This window comes from Heterocephalus glaber, unplaced genomic scaffold, assembly GCF_053883595.1.
Source record: "Heterocephalus glaber isolate CG9 unplaced genomic scaffold, H.glaber_assembly_v1.0 deba00000937, whole genome shotgun sequence".
Taxonomy (NCBI): Eukaryota; Metazoa; Chordata; class Mammalia; order Rodentia; family Bathyergidae; genus Heterocephalus; species Heterocephalus glaber.
Genome location: NW_028258173.1, coordinates 403,566 through 422,014, shown reverse-complemented (window position 1 = coordinate 422,014; position 18,449 = coordinate 403,566). Strand labels below are relative to the sequence as shown.

Here is an 18,449-nt window from a genome sequence, read left to right as displayed (position 1 = left end):
GGGCTCTCTTCCTGTCCACGCAGCCTGCTCGCAGTGGACCTGCCCTGCAGCTGCCAGTGATTTCATCCCATGAGTTCTTCACCCGTCACAACCTCCTGCAGGCTGGCTTCCCAAAGTTCCCATTAATCAGCGTGAACTGAAGACGTGCAGGACAGGAGGGGCGGCAAAAATGACGCAGTTAAGAATGGTGGGCCACACAAAAGCGAAGAAAACCTGCAGGCACCAAAACTCAGAAAGCACTTCTTTATTTCACGTGAGTGCATTAAGTACATGCACTATGACACACGATGTATTGAGTTACGAAGATTCACATTAGACACGACCATGTCCACTGGTTATCGAGAGCCCACGTTATTTGTGTGCTGTGTCTCTGGTTGGTCCCCCAGCAGTAAGTCTCGAGTTCATCTGTTCACAAAGGCGTTTACCTGTCGCCCAAAGACGGCTGCTTGGGTATTTACAAATACTTAGTTGTAATTTATATTATCATTACTTTAGGTATTAATGTCAATAATAATTATAATTATATATTAATATTATTTTATAATTCAACACCTCCATCGCGTGTTGCAACGGCTGAGGATCTTAACTGGGGCTTCTTTTGCGGGCAGGGCTTATATTTGAGCATCCTAAAAGATCATGCTAGGGCTTATTTTCCAGTTAGGTCTTATTTTCGGGGAAATATGGTAGCTCAGTGTTCAGCTCTGGGTTCAGTCTCCTGTACTACACAGAACAAAACAAAACAGACACACGCACAAACTCAGCCAGTGGTGTTTCCACCTGGATCCTTTTCCGAGGCCCTTTCTTACTTTCTAAAGGAGCCGGCCTGGGCGGCATGGAGAGCCCCACGTGCTGGCGCTGCAGTGCAAAGGCTGGGTGCGGCCCAAGCCAGCTTCTCTGTGGTCAGGACCCCGCCCTGGGTGGGTTGGTCTCTGCTGTCCCTGCTGTGGCAGAGCCACCGCTATCTCTGATGGACACGCACGACGACATTGCCAGTGCCCCAAGACTCGGCCTTGCGCAGAGAGAGTGAGAACCTAGTCAGGCCTGCGACCGGCCTCCAAGGGATAGCCAAGCCCTCGCCGTGTTCTGGCTCCCGGGTGGGAGGGGGTCTGGGTCCAGGTCCTCCAGTGCGGGGCGCGAGTGCTCTGAAGGGCCTAGATGGCGCAGGAACTGAGGCATGCTGCATGGACACGGGGGGGGGGGGGACGACGACACTCCCCCGTCTCTGTCCCCTCCCCTTCCAGAGCAGCCAGGTCCAGGGCTGGGGTCCCACTCCCCAGGGGCCAGCAGGGCTTGGGGAGGAGAGCGCCTGCCACGGGCCTCGCCCTGGGGAGCGCTGTCGATGGGAACAGCGGTCACCAGCAGGAGAGGCCCGCGCCTCGTGAGCGCGCACCGGAAGCGCGCACCCGACTGGCCGCGGAGCGCGCAGGCTGCCCCCGGGTCCAGCAGCTGCTTTGGTCCCTCTCTGTGCGCCCGGGTCCCCGCAGCCCCTGTCGCTGTCCCCGCGCCCGGGTCCCGGCTCTCCAGGACCCCGCGGCCCCTGACCCCGTCCCCAAACCCGGTCGCCTGAGCTTGAGCTCATGGAGCAGCTGCTGCGCACCGAGCTGCGCACCACGACCCTGCGGGCCTTCGGGAGCCCTGGGGCGGGCTACATCAGCGAGGGCCGCGCCTACGACACGGACTCCGGGCCCGTGTTCGTCAAGGTCAACGGCAGGACGCAGGTGTGCGGCGCGACCTGGGGCCGGGGAGAGGGAGAGGAGAGGGGGAGGGGCGTCGCCGGGGGGGGGGGCGGGGGCCGCACGCGCCAGGCGAGCGTCCTTTTGGGGCCGGAGGTTCTGGCTGCTCAAGCAGTGTCCTTCCCTGCATCCCACCACTTTTGTTTCTGTTTTTGTTTTTTTGGTACTGGTGATTGAACTTAGGACCTTGGCACGGATTTCCAGCCGATTTTATTTTAAAGACAGGGCCTCACTAAGTCGCTAAAGTGACCAGGATGGGTTCAAACTTTTCATCTTCCTGCCTCTGACTCCCAGAATGCTAGGATTACAGTGTCCACTGCCACGCTGGTGGGGTGTTTTCATTTTTTTGGTACCGAGGATTGAACTCAGGACCTTGCGCTTGTGAGGCAGGCGGCGGAACCACTGAGCTAAATCCCTGGCCCGGGATGTTTTCATTTTTGTACACGGGTAGAGGTGAGGTCCTGGGCTGCTTCTGCACCTCGCTGGGCTCAGAGTCTACGTGGGCAAAGCAGGTCCTGTGGCCTGTGGGTAGAGGGCCCAGTTCAGATGCGCAGTAGTCCGGCAGCGTGGGGGCGGGGGGCTGCTGGCCGTCGGGGAGAAAAGCCCAGAGTGTTACCAACCTTGGCTGTAGGACACTTCTGGTACCAGTGGGCTTTGTTTTTACCAATTCATCCTGCTGTAGTTGAGATGGAAATCATGAATAGGCAAGAAGATGCCACCCAGAGGAGCCTTTATTAGGACTTAAGGGACTGACCTGAGCAGTGGATGTAGGAGAAAAAGACAGGCTTTCTGTTTAGCTGTGGTAGGGGAGGGTCTTCTCAGGGACTAGGTGAAGATGTAGAGTTATCTAGAGACACTGCATGGTGGAGTCATCTAGGATGGACCTGTGACCAAAGCCTGTCGCAGCCAACGCAGATGCCTCCTGGAGCAGCCGTGCGTGCAGCCTCTGATGTGGCCAGGCTGGCTGTGAGGCGTTTAGGGCAGCCTTGGAAGAAAGAAGAAATAAAAAGTCCCCCTTGGGGAGCATCAGGTCCTTCTCTTATGTCTCAGGAAGGTCCTGAGTCCCCACAGGGGCTTTGCGGGGAGAGGCCTGTGTGTCTCCTTTCCAGCTCTCTGGCCTGGCCTAGCAGACTTCTCAGCCCAGCCTTCCCTAACCAGAACTTACGCCCCATTACTTCTAGCATGCCCTGGCCACCCCACCAGGGGCCAGCGGGGAAGGTGGGCACCCTGGTTAGCTGCTCCTGGAACCCCTGTGGCCTGGCCTTTCACCTCCATAGCACAAGCCCCTCAAACCCAGGGCCTCCTTTCTTCCCCAGGGGCCGAGGCCTCGCTGGCTCTCAGCTCCTGAAGGTCCAGGGCTTGTGATGCCCATGTGGCAGCTTCTGTCAAGGGCCACACGGGCCTCAGCTTGGCTGGCAGGGCCCCCTGCTGGAGTGGGAGTTTACAGAGCCTCTGCTCATTCACAGCAGTGTTTTGGGTGCAGGCCCGGCTGATGTTCGAGGGGGAGGTGGCCAGCTTGGAGGCTCTGCGCGCCACAGGCCTGGTGCGCGTGCCTCGGCCCATGAAGGTGATTGATCTGCCGGGAGGCGGGGCCGCCTTTGTGATGGAGCATTTGAAGATGAAGAGTTTGAGCAGGTGAGTGTGAGAGAGCAAAGACCACACACGCGTGCGCACATGGAGAGACACACACGGGGCACATGTATGTCCCACAGACACAGCTATAGAGGGCCACGTACAGGGAGGGGACACACGTGTACACAAGGCACATGCAAAGGGAGATAGTCTGAGGCAAGGGAGGAAAGAGGCGGAGGGAGGGACAGAGAGAGGGAGAGAGGCAGGGAAACGGACGCGCAGGGGAGTGGCCCTTGCTGAGCTGCGCGTGTAACAGCCCTAACAGCCCTTTGCTCCCAGATGCCACCGGCTTCCTTCCCCGGGCGATGCTGGGGTGACTTGCCGTGCGTGCCAACAGAGGGCGCTGTGTGTGCGCTGCAGCACGTGAGCCATACTTTCCCAGCCCCGTTTTGTCTTTATTTTGAGACGGGGTCTAAGGTGCTCAGGCTGGGCTTGAACTTGCAGTCCTCTTGCCTCGGCCTTCTCATAGCTGGCATGACAGGTGTGTGCCCCCTGGTCCAGCCCCAGAGACCATCCTTCCCACTCCCCTGGTACCGGGAATTGAACTCAGGACCTTGCGCTTGCCAGGCAGGTGCCATGCCACTGAGCTACATCCCTGGCCTGGAGACCATTCTTAATGGAGACAGCACTTACTGCTTTGGTTTGGCTGATGTGAAATACAACTATGGGAAGTATGGGAAGTGCAGACTTGCACAGAGATGTCATCCCGCCTCCCAATTCGTCAGCAAGGAGCAGCCCCTGAGTTGTCATTTTGTTTTGCTGCTCATGGTTTACATTTGTTTGTGGAGTGGGGAGCTGGTCCGCCCTGCCAGGCTGTGCCAGGTCCCCACCAAGCCCTCTGCAGAGACCCTCCTGCTGCTCCTTGTCTGGTTTCATGACTTTTTTTTTTTGGTGCCAGGGATCGAACGCGGGATCCTGCGCTTGCGAGGCAGGCAGTGGAAACACTGGGCTAAATCCCTGGCCCAGGACTTTGTTCTTTTGAAAGGGTCCTTGTCCAGGTGTTCATTTTCCACTTTTTGAAGAATGGAGAGTAGCTTGGAAGATCTTTAAAACAGAATCCCTGGGTGCTGATTTGTTTGTAGTTTTAATTGGCTGCATTTCTTCTGTCCTCAGTCACGCGTCAAAGCTCGGGGAGCAGATGGCAGATTTGCACCTTTACAACCAGAAGCTCAGAGAGAAGCTGAAGGAGGAGGAGAACACCGTGGGTGGGTTCAGATTGTCCTGTCCCGGACAGCCCCGCCAGCTCCCCTGACCTGAGCCTGTGCTCTTCTTGGTAGTATTTCAACCCTAGGTCCAGTCGCACCCCACCCCCATACCGTGTTATGGAAATGAGATCTTTAAGTGAGAATTCGGATGGAGCTGCTAAACCAGTGGGCTTGGCTCTCCATGCTTCACCCCTGTCCTTCTGTCCCCCTGCTCCAGGCAGCACCCCACAGGTCCATCCTCCGGCTCATCACAGCCACAGGCAGGTCACCCTCAGGCCGCTGTGTCCGAGAGCTTCCCGGCCCGCACTGGTGCTCTGTGAGGTCTGGCATCCTGGAGGGTGCAAGCAGCGCTCAGGGTGACATCTCTTTGACAGGCCGCAGGGCGGAGGGTGCTGGGCCCCAGTACATGAGTAAGTTCGGCTTCCACGTGGTGACGTGCTACGGCTTCATCCAGCAGGTGAGTGCCATGTGAGGATGTCCCCGCTTAGCTGGTGACTGGTTCCTGGTGCCCTGTACTGGAAGCTTGGCCACGGGGTTTCCGCACGCAGACGCGGATGTGGACTGCAACCCTGGGGCAGGAGTTGGGGGTCCGCTGACCCGAGCTTGGAGGGAGTGGGGAGAGGTGTGGCTGGGAGGAGTGGCCTTGGGGGCAGGGGATGGTGTTCCTGGCAGGGAGCCCCGTGGTGCTCCCAAAGGTCGACTGATGTTCCCTGGTGTGGATGGACCACACTCTGTTCATCCATTTACTGTTTTGGCTGTATAACACTAGGGCCCCTGGAATCACTGTCTTTGAAGGCTACCAAGATCTAAAGAAGACTTATCTCCCTGGATCGCCCATTTGCCCTAAGCTGACCTCAAAGAAGCTGTTGTTAGAACCTATTTCGGTTTATTAGGGACAGAGTGCCTATCCTATTTATTTATGTATCCTGTTTAAACTGGGTGTGGTGGCACACCCCTGGAATCCTAGCACTCTGGAGGCTGAGGCAGGAGGATCACAACAAATTTGAAGCCAGCCTGGGCTACGTAGTGAGTTCAAGGACAGCCTGAACTGCACAGTGGGACCCTGTCTCAAAAAAATTGAGAACTGAAATCTTATGCAGAACCTCCGGTGTGGAGCAGATGAGAGCTGCGGTCTGAGCACCAGCTCAGATCAGCAGTGGCATGGCCAGGAGGGGCCCAGGGCCCCTGTTCACCTGCTTTGAGCCACAAGATTGTCCTGCATGTCCCAGGTTCTGAGCTTCCTGCTACCTGGGAGCTCGAGGAGTCCTGGGGGGCACTGCAGCCATCGGTGGCCATGATGAAGCGAGGGTTTCTGAGACGCGTAGAGCACTGAGCCCTGCGGGGACTTCCAACATGTTTGGCTGTGACAAATGACACATTTTGTGCCCTACTGATACGAGCACCATTCCAAGGATTTTGTGTGGCCTGGCTCACCACTGGCCACAGCTAGCAAGGACACAGGCGATTTCATGCATCCGCTTTACAGTTGAGGGAATGATGCCCAGGGCCACCCCTGACTGTGCAGCTGGAAAGTGGAGGACCAGGTTGGGACCCTGGTCAGCGTCACAGCATGGGCCATCACCCTTGTACCACCCTGCCCCGCGGTCAGGGTGAGGCCAGGTGGCAGCTGTCCGTGGAAGCTCAGGGGCCGGCTGCAGCTCTCTGTGTGGGGTGACCACGGCTCCTCTGTAGAGGCAGAGGGACTGGGCTTGCTGGTGCCGACCTCCTGCTCCCAGCATGGAGGCTGTGTCTTTCACGACCTGTTCTGTCCAGCAGGAGGGTGGAGCTTGGGCACTGGGAGCCCGGGCAGGCAGACAGGGACGAGGGGACATCGCAGGGGTGGATCCAGTTTGGGGGTCTCACTGTCAGGCTGTGCTGAGCGCCCTCATCCTGTTCTCAAGGTACACAGGGCACCAGGGCTGAGTCCAGGGCCAAGTGACTGCCGTGCCCAGACCCAGGGGCCTCCGAGGGAGGAACCTGACAGGGGCTGCCCACTGGGGGCGGCGTGCTCTCCAAAGTCCCTCCTGGGGTTTCCCAGGGTGAGTGTGCACAGCATCAGCTTGTGTCCTCTGTGGAGGTGTAGCCGGCACAAACCGCACCACGAGCTGCTGAGCTGCAGTCCAGATAACCAGTGCACGGCGCTGTGCCTGCTGGGCGCCTCCCTTTCCCTCCCATCCTCTCCTAGTGTGTCGCCACAGCTTGCGTTTTACGGAATTCAGTACAGGGGCAGACAACCGTGCGTGCTGCTGTCTGGCTCCTTTCACTCAGCATAACCATTCCGAAACTCATCCATGTTGAAAAGTCTGTGCTCATGCTTCGGGCGCTGCCTGAGCCAGAGTCCACTATGGTCTGGATGCAGCAATTTGCTTATTATTCACGTGCTGGTGGACATCTGGGTGATTTCTGGTTTTTGATTTTTATAAATAGAGCTGCTGTGGCTAGGTGTTGTGGCATGCGGCTGTAATCCTAGGACTCTGGGAGGCTGAGGCAGGAGGATTGCTATGAGTTCGAAGCCAGCCTGGGTGACCTAGTGAGTTCAGGGCCAGCCTGGACTGCAGAGTGAGACCCTGTCTCAAAAAACCAAAACCAGGGCTGAGGGGTTTAGCTCAGTGGTTCCGCCGCCTGCCTTGCAAGGGCAAGGTCCTGCGTTCAATCCCCGGTATGAAAAAAACAAAAACAAAACCATAAACCAAAAAACAAAAGCTGCTGTGAACCTGTGTGCACCTGTCTTTGTGGGAACAAGTGCTTCCCTTTATCTTGGAAATAACCAGGAATGAGGAGACAGGGTCTGTGGTAAGTTCCTGTGTAAGTTTTAAGGGCCGCCAGTCTCCCGAGTGGTTGCTCAGCTGCATCCCAGCAGAAGCATGCGTGCTCCAGGTCCTGCCCGTCCTCAATCACACTTGGTATTTTTCTGTTTTCTCTTTTTCTTTCCTTCCTTCCTCTCTCCCTCCTTACTACTTTTCTTTTCCAGTACCGGGGACTGAACTCAGGGTTTTCATACTAAGCTACATCTCCAGCCCATTTAAAAAAATTCTTAAACCGGGTTTTGCTAAGTTTCCTAGGCTGGGTCAAAGTTGTGCTCCCCCTGCCTCAGCCTCCCAGAGTGCTGGGATTACAGGCATGTGCTTCTATGCCTTGTTTGTTTTGTTATTTTTTTTTTCAGTACGAGGGATCGAACTCGGGTCCTTCTGCTTGCGAGGCAGGAGGCAGAACCACTGGGCTAAATCTCCAGCCCCTTGTTATTTTTAAATTGTAGCCAACCTACCCAGTATGAAGTTGTATCTCACTGTGGTACTGTGGTTTTTTGTTTGCTTCCATGATGACTAAAGGTCTGGAGCATCCATTCATGTGTGTATTTGCACATGTGTGTATATCTGCTCCAGTGAATTTTACGTTCAAGTACGTCATCCATTGTGTGAAGTTTTGTATTTATTCTTGAGTTTTGAGAGTTTATATTTTGGTTGTAAGTTCTTTACCAGAGATATGATTTGCAGATATTTCTCCTAGTTTGTTTTTCTCTTGACAGTGCCTTCAAAGATAAGAAGTTTAAATTTTGATGAAGGCCAATTCATTGATTTTTCTTTTATGAATTGTGTTTTAGAATTATAGCTAAGAAATCTTTGTCTAAGCTAAGATCATAAAGATTTCCTCCTTTTAGAGGTTTTACAGTATGGGATTTTGTAGTTTGGTCTATAATCCATCTTAAGTTAATGCTTGTGTATGATTCATGGAATTGATTGAAATTCTATTTTTAATTGTTGTGGGAGACCAGAGGAGAATAGAGGCCTAATTGGCTTCCTCTGCGAGCACAAAGGAAAAAGGCTGTACTCGGTGATTGCATATCCAGGGAAAATTTAAAATAGCTGAGGTTAAGTTGTTTACCTGACCATGTACTAATGGATATTGAAAAGCAGGGCTGTGGCTAGGGATTTAGCTCAATGGTTTCACCGCCTGCTGTGCAAGTGTGAGGACCTGAGTTCGATCCCCAGTACCAAAAAAAAAGAAAGAAAAGCAGATGAAACTAGTGTTACTTTGATTGCTTGTACCTGTGTTTGGGTGAATAAAGGCAACACGAGCCAGACAGGGAGGGTGGGGCGTGTCCTCTGCTATTAGAGGCAAGAGGCCCCTGGGTGTCCGGAAGTTAATTAATCCTCTTTTGCCTCCAGGTCAGGGAGAACAAAGGAGCTAGGTGAGGTCCTAGAGCAGAGCTGGCTGGCTGAGGTCTGGTACAGGTGGCTTGGGACCTGGGCTCGCCTACAACTTGTGGATAGCCAACTGATTTAGTGGGATTAATTGGAAAAATCATGCCCGCCTCACTAAACTGCCTTTGCATCTTTGGTGAAAAGCAATTTAGTATACACTTGGAGATCTGTACTTGTGCTGTGTTCTGTTGATCCATTTGTCTGTCTTGACCGCTGCAGCTTTATAGTAAGTCTTGACGTTTGTTTTATCAAAATTGTTTTTAACAATTTTGTCTAGGGCCTTTCCATTTCTACATGGATTTCCATTTCCGTATGAGTTCCTATGTCAGCGTCCTTTTTTTGAAGTACTGGGGATCAAACTCAGGACCTTGCGGTTGCGAGGCAGGGGTGGTACCACGGAGGCAAATCCCTGGCCCCTGTGTCAATTTGTTAAAAAAAAAAAAAAAAAAGCTAGGATTTTATTGGGATTGCAGTGGGTCTGTGCATTAATTTGGGGAGGATTATTTTATATAAAGCCTTTTTTTTTTTTTTTTTTGGTACCGGGGGTCGAACTTGGGTCCTTGGGTTTGCACAGCAGGCAGCAAAACCACTGAGCTAAACCCCTGGCCCTATAAAGACTTTTTATATGTGAACTTGTTCCATTTCTCTATTTACTTAGATTTTCTGTAATTTCTCTCAGCAATGTTTCAATGTTTTCTTTGGTCTAAGTTGCTAAGTTGCCCAGGCTAAGCTTGAACTTTTGCTTCTCCTGCCTCAGTTTTTGTGACAGGTCTTTCACATCTGTTGTCACATCCCTAAATATTTCATATTTTGTGATGCTATTGACTTTTTAAAAAATTGAATCATTAGGGCTTTTTTTGGGTGGCTAGTCTATAGAAACACAATATTTAAAAGTTAATTTTTGTATATTTATATCCTGCAACCTTGTTAAATTTACTTGGTTCTGGTGGCTTTTCTTTAGACTCATACTTGTAGGTTTTCATAAGAAAGTGGTGTTGAGGATAGAACACAGGGCCTCATGTATACTGAGCATGACTTTTTAAGATTTTGTCAGATTTTCTACACACACATTTTGACATTTACTGTTGTTAAAGACAGTTTTACTTTCTTTCCAATTTGTATGTCTAATTTTCCTTGAGCCTTTGGTACAATATTCCACAGAAGTGGTGAAAGTGGACATCTTTGACTTTTTTCTGATGTAAGGGGAAAGGACTCACTCTTCTACCATTAAATATGAGGTTAGAGGAAGGTTTTTCTTAGGTGTTATTAGATTGAAGTCCAGATTGCTTGTTTGATTTTGTCAAAATGCTTTTCCTTCATTTTTTGTGATGATCATATGATTTTTCTTTTTTAGTTTAATATGGGTGAATTACATCATTTAAAGTATGTTCCTCCTGGGTGATGCATTATCTTTTTTTTTTGTACTGGGGTCGAACTCGGGTCTCTGCACTTGTGAGGCAGGCGGTGGAACCATTGAGCCAAATCCCTGGCCTATAGTTTTCTTATAGTATCTTTGGCTATGGTATAAGAGTAATGCTGGCCTCAAGAATGAGTTGAGATATATTCTGAATCGCTTTTCTGGAAGTTTACGTAAAATTCATATTGTTTTTTTCTTTAAATATTTAGAACTTAATTTTTTTTTTGGTACTGGAGATCGAACTCGGGTCCTTGCGCTTGCGAGGCAGGCGGTGGCACCACTGAGCTAAATCCCCGGCCCTTCTTTATTTTTTTTATTTTTTATTTTTTTTTGGTACCAGGGATCAAACTCAGGTTCTTTTGCTTGCGCAGCAAGCGGCGAAACCACTGAGCTAAATCCCAGGCCCTCCTTCTTTAAATATCTGTTAAGAGTTCATAGTGAGGGGCCAGCGATTTAGCTCAGTGGCGCCGCCACCTGCCTTGCTAAGCGCGAGGTTCAAAGTTCTAATCCCTGGTACCAAAAAGAAGGAAAAAAAAAGTTCATAGCGAACCTATCCACGTTTGGAACTTTCTTTTTTGTTGTTTTTGGTACCAGGGATTGAACTCTGGTCCTTGCGAGGCAGGTGGTGTAACCACTGGGCTAAACCCCTGCCCAAATGGGTATCTTTTTTTTTTTTTGTACCGGAGATTAAACTTGGGTTCTTGAGCTTGCAGGGCAGGCGGCAGAACCATTGAGCTAAATCGCCAGCTCCTGTCACTTTCTTTATGGGAAGATTTTAAACTACAAATCGAACTTCTTTAATAGACATAGGGCTATTTAGATTACTATTATTTGGTAATATAGGGTATTGAATGCTGGGCTTTCACACTGAGCCACCCCTCACCCCCATTTATTTATTTTTTATTTATTTTTATTTATTTTTGGTACCGGGGATTGAACTCGGGTCCTTGTGCTTGAGCAGCAGGCAGCAAAACCACTGAGCTAAATCCCTGCCCCCCCCCATTTATTTTTAAAATTTTTGAGACAGAATCTTTCTATGTTGCTAAATTGCACTGGCTAGACTCAAACTTTTGATCCATCTGCCTCAGCTGCCCAGAGTGCTGGGATTATGGGGTGTATCACCACACCCAGCTACATTATTTATTTATATATTTATTCATTTTTTTGGGTACCAGGATCAAACTCGGGATCTTGCTCTTGTAAGACAGGTGCCGGAACCACTGAGCTAAATCCCTGGTCCTACATCATTATTATTATTATTATTATTTTGTATAAAATACTTATTTTAAGGAGTTTTTTGGGGGAATTTGATACATCTCCATTGTATTACAATTGAGCCATTAATCTTGCAGCTTCATCAACATTAACTGGCTCATCTTCATGATGCTGCTGATTATTCAGCTCTTTCTCCAGTGGTTCAAGAGTAAGCCTTTTTGAGAAATTTGCATGCTCCTTCTGAATGTTTATAAAAGCATTATTCACTCTATGAATTTTTTCATCATCTACAATGTTTATCTTTTTAAGATTAGTGGTGACTGGTTTTGCTTTGTTTTTGGACTGTTTTGGCTGGCTATGTGAAAAACATTCCTGGACTTCTGCCCTCTTAATTTGTTCTTGGACATTGTCTTTTGATATCCGCGTGCTGCTGCTCAAGCTCCAGGTGACACCATCTGCACAGGGTCCAGGAAGTTCCTGGGAGAGGGCCTTTATTTATTTATTTTTGGTACGGGTATCGAACTTGGAACCCTGTGCTTTCAGGGCAGGTGCTGGAACCACTGAGCTAAATCCCAGCCCCATTATTTATTTATTTATTATTATTATTTTTTTTCCCCATTAAGTTTATTGGTACATTTTTGGTATAAAATACAGTTACATTCATCATTGGGATCTTGTACCATTACCTGAGTATCTTGGTTCTTATTTTTTTCCCCCTTCCCCTGCCCTCTCTTCACCCCCTCCACCCTTCCCTATTTGCAAAGATTTTTTTTTTTGGTACCGGGGATCGAACTCGGGTCTTTGCGCTTGTGCAGCAGGCAGCGAAACCACTGAGCTAAATCCCCAGCCCCAATTTGCAAAGATTTTGTTTCCATTTGTTTCCTTTTCTCATATTTTTTCTTTTCCCTTCTTTCCTTTCCCCTACCCCTCCACTTCCCCTGCTCCTTTAGACCTTTACTTCCTATTACACAATATCAATTATACATTTTTAAAATTAAAATATCAAGACCTAGGAGACATTACCACAGATTTCACAGAATTTAAAAGGATATAGAAAGCATATTTCAAAAATCTGTTTTGAAATAAATTTGACAACCTCTAAGAAGTACCTTGGAAGACAAATTAACGAAACTAACTCTGGAGGAAATATAAAATTTGAATAGTACCTATTAAGGAAAGTATATTCCTAGCTTGAAAACCTACCTATATGACAACAACAGGCTCATATACATTTTAACTGATAAATTATATCAAACATTTAAAGCAGAAAAAAAAAGGAACACTTCTTCCCCCATTTTAGGAAATCAACATTGTGCTAATCCTAAAACTGGATAAAGATAATAGAAGAAAAAAGTATGAACATAGATAGAAATTTGTTTAACAAGACAAACTATTAGAAGTCAGATCTGGCAGTATGTAGAAAGTGGTTTTATTATAGGGATGGCAGTGTTGGTTCAGCAATGGAAGATCCACCCCCAAAAGTCATCATTTTAACAGAGGAAAGGAAAAAGCCATATGATCCTGTCACTAGTTGGAGAAAAAGTATTGGACTAAATTCCACACCTGTTCATGGTAAAAGCTATCAGGAGAATAGAAGTAGAAAAGAACCTTCTCAACAGATTAAAGACATGTAATCCATACTTCCAGCAAAAATGCCTTATATGAATGGAGAAGATACAATGCTTTCTCCTTAAGGTGGGGAACAAGGGCAGATATGCCTTCTCTTCATCTGTCCATTAAATTTTGAAACCTTGGCCCAAACCAAAATAGTCTGGCAATAAAATGACACAATTAGGATAGGATTTGCAAGGTAGAAGCAAAATCTTTCTATGTAGATGAAATGATCATCTACAGAGAAAATACTAAGAAATCTCTAGGAGCCCCTAGAACTTATATTTGAATTTAGCAGGATTAGAAAACACAAGGTACATATAAAAACTCAGATCTATATATACTTGATATAAATAAAGGATTGGATATTAAAATTTAAAAGTTATGTAGGAGTACAAAGGACCTAGAAAAGTAAAAAAAAAACAAACCAGAAAAACCAAAAAACAATGTTGGAAGAGATTTAGGACCTAATTTTAAGACTTGTTCTAAAGCTACAGTAATCAAGGCAGTGTTGGTGTAAGGAAAGACATATAGATCATTGGAATAAAACAGAATCTAGAAACAGAAACACACATATATAGTCCACTGAGTTTTGAAAGATTATTTAACATTAACATTTTATAGACTATAAACTCAATTCAAGGGCCGAGGAAAAGATAGTGTTTTCAGCAAACGGCACTAGAACACCTGGTATCCCTATGTAAAAAATTAACCTCAACCCTTTATTTCCATATATAAAAATAACTTGAAGGGATCTATGAACCTAAGTATGAAAGCCTAAAAGTATAAAACTTTAAGAAATTATAAGGGAAAATGTTTATGAATTTAGGGTAGGCAAGAACTACCTAGGATACAAAAAACATGAGGTATAAAAGAAAAAAAATTGATAAATGAGATTCCATCAAAATTTAGAACTTTAAATGACATCATTAAAATGAAAAGTAGTCCTTAAACAGATCATATTTACAATGCATATAACCTATGACCAGAATATATAAAGAACTCTTACAGTTCATTAATAGACAACCCAATGAAAAAGTAGACATAAGAAGATAATAAATAGTACAGCACAAGAAAAGGTGTGCAGCTCTAGAATCAGAAAACTACTGATCAGTACAATAACAAGATTGAATTATACACTCATTAAGGAGATGAAGTTAAAAGTTTTAAAAGCCTTGTCATGACTTTTTCTTTTTTTGGATTCTCCCCCTTTGAGTTTGTCATGCCCAATGGATTCATTCTGCTGGGCTTCCTGGGGTTGTGATCCTCATTGTCTTTTCCTAGGATATTGTCTAAAAGTTTATGGAGTGCTAGTTTGGTATTCATGACGTTCCTGAGGTGCTCTTTATCCATCAATTTTGAAAGGTAGTTTTTCAGGGTACATCAATCTGGGTTGGAGGCTGTTTTCCTTTAGGCCTTGAAATACATCACTCCAAGCTCTTCTTGCCTTGAGGGTTTGCACTGAGAAGTCTGCTGTGATTCTGATGGGCTTTCCTTTGTATGTGATTTATTTCTTTTCTCTCACTGCTTGTAGAATTTTGTTCTTCTGTTGGGTTTCTGGAATCTTAACTATTATATGCCTATGTGTAGATTTTTTTTGATCAAGGCTAGCTGGAGTCCTATATGCCTCACTTATCTGTCTGTCAAGTTCTTTTCCCCTCCTTGGGAAGTTTTCTGCCATCACTTCTGTGAACAGTTTTTTTATGTCATCTGCGCTCTCTCCCCTTTCTTCATTGACTCTAATCAGTCTTATGTTATTCTTTGCATCATCTAGCAGCTGCTGGATTTATTTCTCGTGTTCCCTTAAAATTTTAAAGCAATTTTTCTTTTCCTGGTCACTAATTGCAATCTTATCTTCTATATCTGAAATTCTATCCTTACATTGGTTCATTCTGCTGTACAGACTTTCGATGGAGTTTTTAATCTTCTGGAAATCTGTTTGCATCTGCTTTATGGATTCCATTTGTTTCCTATGTTGGGATTCCATCATGTACCTCAGATCCTCTATTTTTTAATCTGTGTCCTCTCTAGGTTTATTAATCATGTCTTGCACCATGAGCACAATCTTTGCTGTTATCTGAGTAATTATTTCTGATTTCATTTTTCCCAGATCCTCTTTTGTTGCCTGTTCAGAGAGTCCAGGTGGTTGAGTATCAGATTGTTCCATCTTGTTTCCCTTTGGGGTTGCTGTAGGTGATCAGGAAGTCTGTTTTTGAGGCTTGTTTACATGTCTTCTCATTTCCACGGTGTGGGGGGGTGCTTCTGGCACCCTTGCGGCTCACCTTCTCTGCCCTAGGAGCATGGAATGGCCCCCATTATTTATTTTTGACAGCCCTGTGGTAGTGTCTTTGAAGAAATTTGTCCATTTGATCTAAATTGGCAAATCTCTGCACAAGATTTTAAAATATTTAATTATTCTTTTAATATCTGTAGAGTGTGTTGATGTCGCTTCTTTCATTCCTGATGTTGGTAATGTGTCTTCCATTTGTTTAGCCTGGTCAGTCAGGCTAGAAGTTTATCAATTTTACTGTACTTCTCATAGAAGTACCTCTTTGTACGTGGATTTTCTGTTTTCTTTTTTTTGTTTTGTTTTGGTACCGGGGATTGAACTTGGGACCTTGCACTTGCAAGGCAGGCGGCAGAAGCACTGAGCTAAATCCCTGGCCCTGTTTTTTGTTCTCTATTTCATTAATATCTGGCAAGCCTCCCAAGTGCTGGGCTTATGAGTGTGCACCACCACACTTGATGAGTTCTTTTCTAATATTACTTAGTTTTCAAATACTCAGGGACTTCCTAGAGATATTTGTATTGGTAATTTAATTCTATGGTGGTCATATCATATACTCTGAAATTATATATATAACTAAAATTCTTTTCAATTTATTGTTTTATGGTCCAGAACATGATCTTGGTAAATGCTTCATGTGTACTTGAAATATAGGACTGTTGATTAGTGTCCTATAAATGTCAATCTGTTCTAGTTAGATGATAGTATTGTTGAAATCTACATGTTTTATTTTTCTACTTGTTCTATTAATTGAGAGAGGGGTGGAAGTCTCCAATTTTGTCTTAATGTTAGGGCTGCCATATAAAATACTACAGACTGGGTGGATTAATTTCCCACGGTTCCCGGGGCTGGGAAGTCCAAGGTCAATGTGGTAGCCCATGGCCCATTTGATGTTGAGGGCCTACTTCCTGGCTGGCAACACAGTCACCTTCTTGCTGCGTAATCACATATTTCCTTAATGTGTGTGTGTAGATATAAATCCCCCATCTTTCTTCTTTTATAGGGCCCCTAATCGTACCAAATTAGGACTCACCCTTATCTCAGTTAATCCTGACTGCCTCCTGAAAGTCCTCTCTCTAAATACAGTTGCTTTGGGGGTTAAGGTTTCCACCTATGGATTCCTGGTGCAGGGCAGAACTCAGCCCTGTAGCAGGCTATCACTGTGGATTCATCTATTTGTCCTTGTAGTATTCAGTTTTATTTTCATGTATTCTATTTTTGGTTTTTTTTGGTACCGGGGATCAAACTCCTTGCGCTTACCAGGCAGGTGCTGTGCCCGCTGAGCTACATCCTGGCCCTATTTTCATCTATTCCTAAACTCTATTATTACAGGCATAAATGTTTAGGATTATTATGTCCTCTTCCTCACTTGACCCTCTTTTCATCATGACTTTTACTTGGTGATACTCTTTGCTCCAAAGTCAGCTTTGTCTGATATTAATATAGCCACTCTAGCTTTCAACTAGTTTTAGCAATGGTACAACTTTTCAGACCTTTTAATCTACTTAATTTTGTATATAATGTATATTTCTGTACACAATTTAGAGTTGGCTCTTGCTTTATTTTTCTAACCTCTTCACCGCTTGTCACTTAACTAGAATATTTTTGACCACTTGCATTTAATGTGCATATTGATGTATTTGAGTCTGAGTCTGTCATCTTACTGTTTGTTTTTTATTTGCCCATCTGTTTTTTGTTCTCTTTTTCTCTTCACTGTCCTTTTTTTGGAGTATTTTATGATTCCGTTTTCTGTCCTCTATTGGCTTACTGGCTATATTTTGGTGTGTTCTTTAGTGGTTGCTCTGGGGTCAGGCAGATTGGCCCTGAGTTGCAGTGCTGGCCTGTTGCTCCCCAGGTGAATGACTGGCAAGATGACTGGCCGACCTTCTTCACCAGGCATCGGCTCCAAGCACAACTGGACCTTATCGAGAAGGACTATGCTGATCGGGAGGCGAGAGAACTCTGGTCTAGGCTACAGGTGGGCACTGCAGTTGCTCCTCTAGGAAAAAGGCTATGCTCTCATGTCCGGCCACTTTCATGGGCTTGAGCCCTGGAGTAGAGCTGGTCCAGTTGGGGACAAATGGGGACAAATGCACTTGGCTCTGCAGTGCAGTTCTCCATGCTGGGTCACCAGATAGCTCTTCGGAAGTTTTTCTCAGGTGCCTGGCTCATGAGTGGTGGCCTCCACTGTCACTTGTCTCATTAGTAACCCTTGCCCACTCTTGCCACTTCCTCCTTTGCCAAAGCATGACTGTCTCTCTCAATGTTAATGAGGATATGAGTCCCAGAATGTCTGATTTCAAATTAAAACTTAACATATTAGACACAATGTGTGTTGATGCGGGGTGCACAGGCATCAGCGGAATTAATCATTAGTGAAGTAACCAGCAGAGTATAAAAGAGGTGGGATACATATGTGCAGCGAAATAGATGGTGGCGTTTGCTAAGTTAGGTTCAAAACTAGCTCATGTTCCGCAGGATGATAAAGTAACTTCCGAGGTTCTCTCCTGTTTGGAGCTGTCAGTCCATACAGTCTCTGAATGAAGTTAGAGGTAAACAGCGAGGTGGACAAAGCCACACCCCTCGGGCCAGACGTGCTTATCTCTGGGCATGGTAGACAGTGCTGGGGCTGGACCCCGAGCCTGCAAGGACTGTCTTTACTTACAAGAACTGTAAGGTGCCTGAGACCCAAGGTAACTCTGTGCAACACCTGCCTTTCCAGGTGAAGATCCCGGATCTGTTCCGCGGCCTGGAGATCGTCCCTGCCCTGCTCCACGGGGACCTCTGGGCTGGAAATGTGGCCGAGAATGACGAGGGGCCCATCGTGTACGACCCGGCTTGCTTCTACGGCCATTCCGAGTTCGAACTGGCGATTGCCCTGATGTTTGGGGGCTTCCCCAGGTCTTTCTTCACTGCCTACCATCGGAAACTCCCCAAGGCTCCGGGCTTTGACCGGCGGCTGCTACTGTACCAGCTCTTCAACTACCTGAACCACTGGAATCACTTCGGCCGCGAGTACCGAAGCGCGTCCCTGGGGACCATGCGCAAGCTGCTCGCCTAATAAAAGTCGCTGCGTGTCGTGTCCCCGCGTCCATCCCCCACGGCCGGCTCCCTCGGGGCTGGGGCAGGCCACACCGGCGGGGGGTC

The 18,449-nt window shown here is 46.9% G+C and overlaps 1 protein-coding gene and 1 pseudogene across 2 annotated transcripts; one reads left to right on the top strand and one right to left on the bottom strand.

The window, feature by feature from the left end:
* The first annotated feature begins 959 nt into the window (after positions 1-959).
* Fn3k (fructosamine 3 kinase) lies at positions 960-18,384 on the top strand. Of its 2 annotated transcripts, XM_087208241.1 has the most exons (7): positions 960-1,718; positions 3,217-3,368; positions 4,479-4,570; positions 4,945-5,027; positions 6,472-6,609; positions 17,158-17,280; positions 18,025-18,384. In XM_087208241.1, exons 1-7 carry the CDS (start codon positions 1,578-1,580, stop codon positions 18,361-18,363), a joined length of 1,068 nt encoding a protein of 355 aa, XP_087064367.1. In that variant the 5' UTR covers positions 960-1,577; the 3' UTR covers positions 18,364-18,384. The 2 variants fall into 2 exon arrangements, with proteins under 2 accessions (XP_087064367.1, XP_004861114.2); XM_004861057.3 differs by lacking the exon at positions 6,472-6,609.
* Positions 11,481-12,414, bottom strand: LOC147828723 (ribosomal biogenesis factor pseudogene; annotated as a pseudogene).
* Positions 18,385-18,449: the final 65 nt, after the last annotated feature.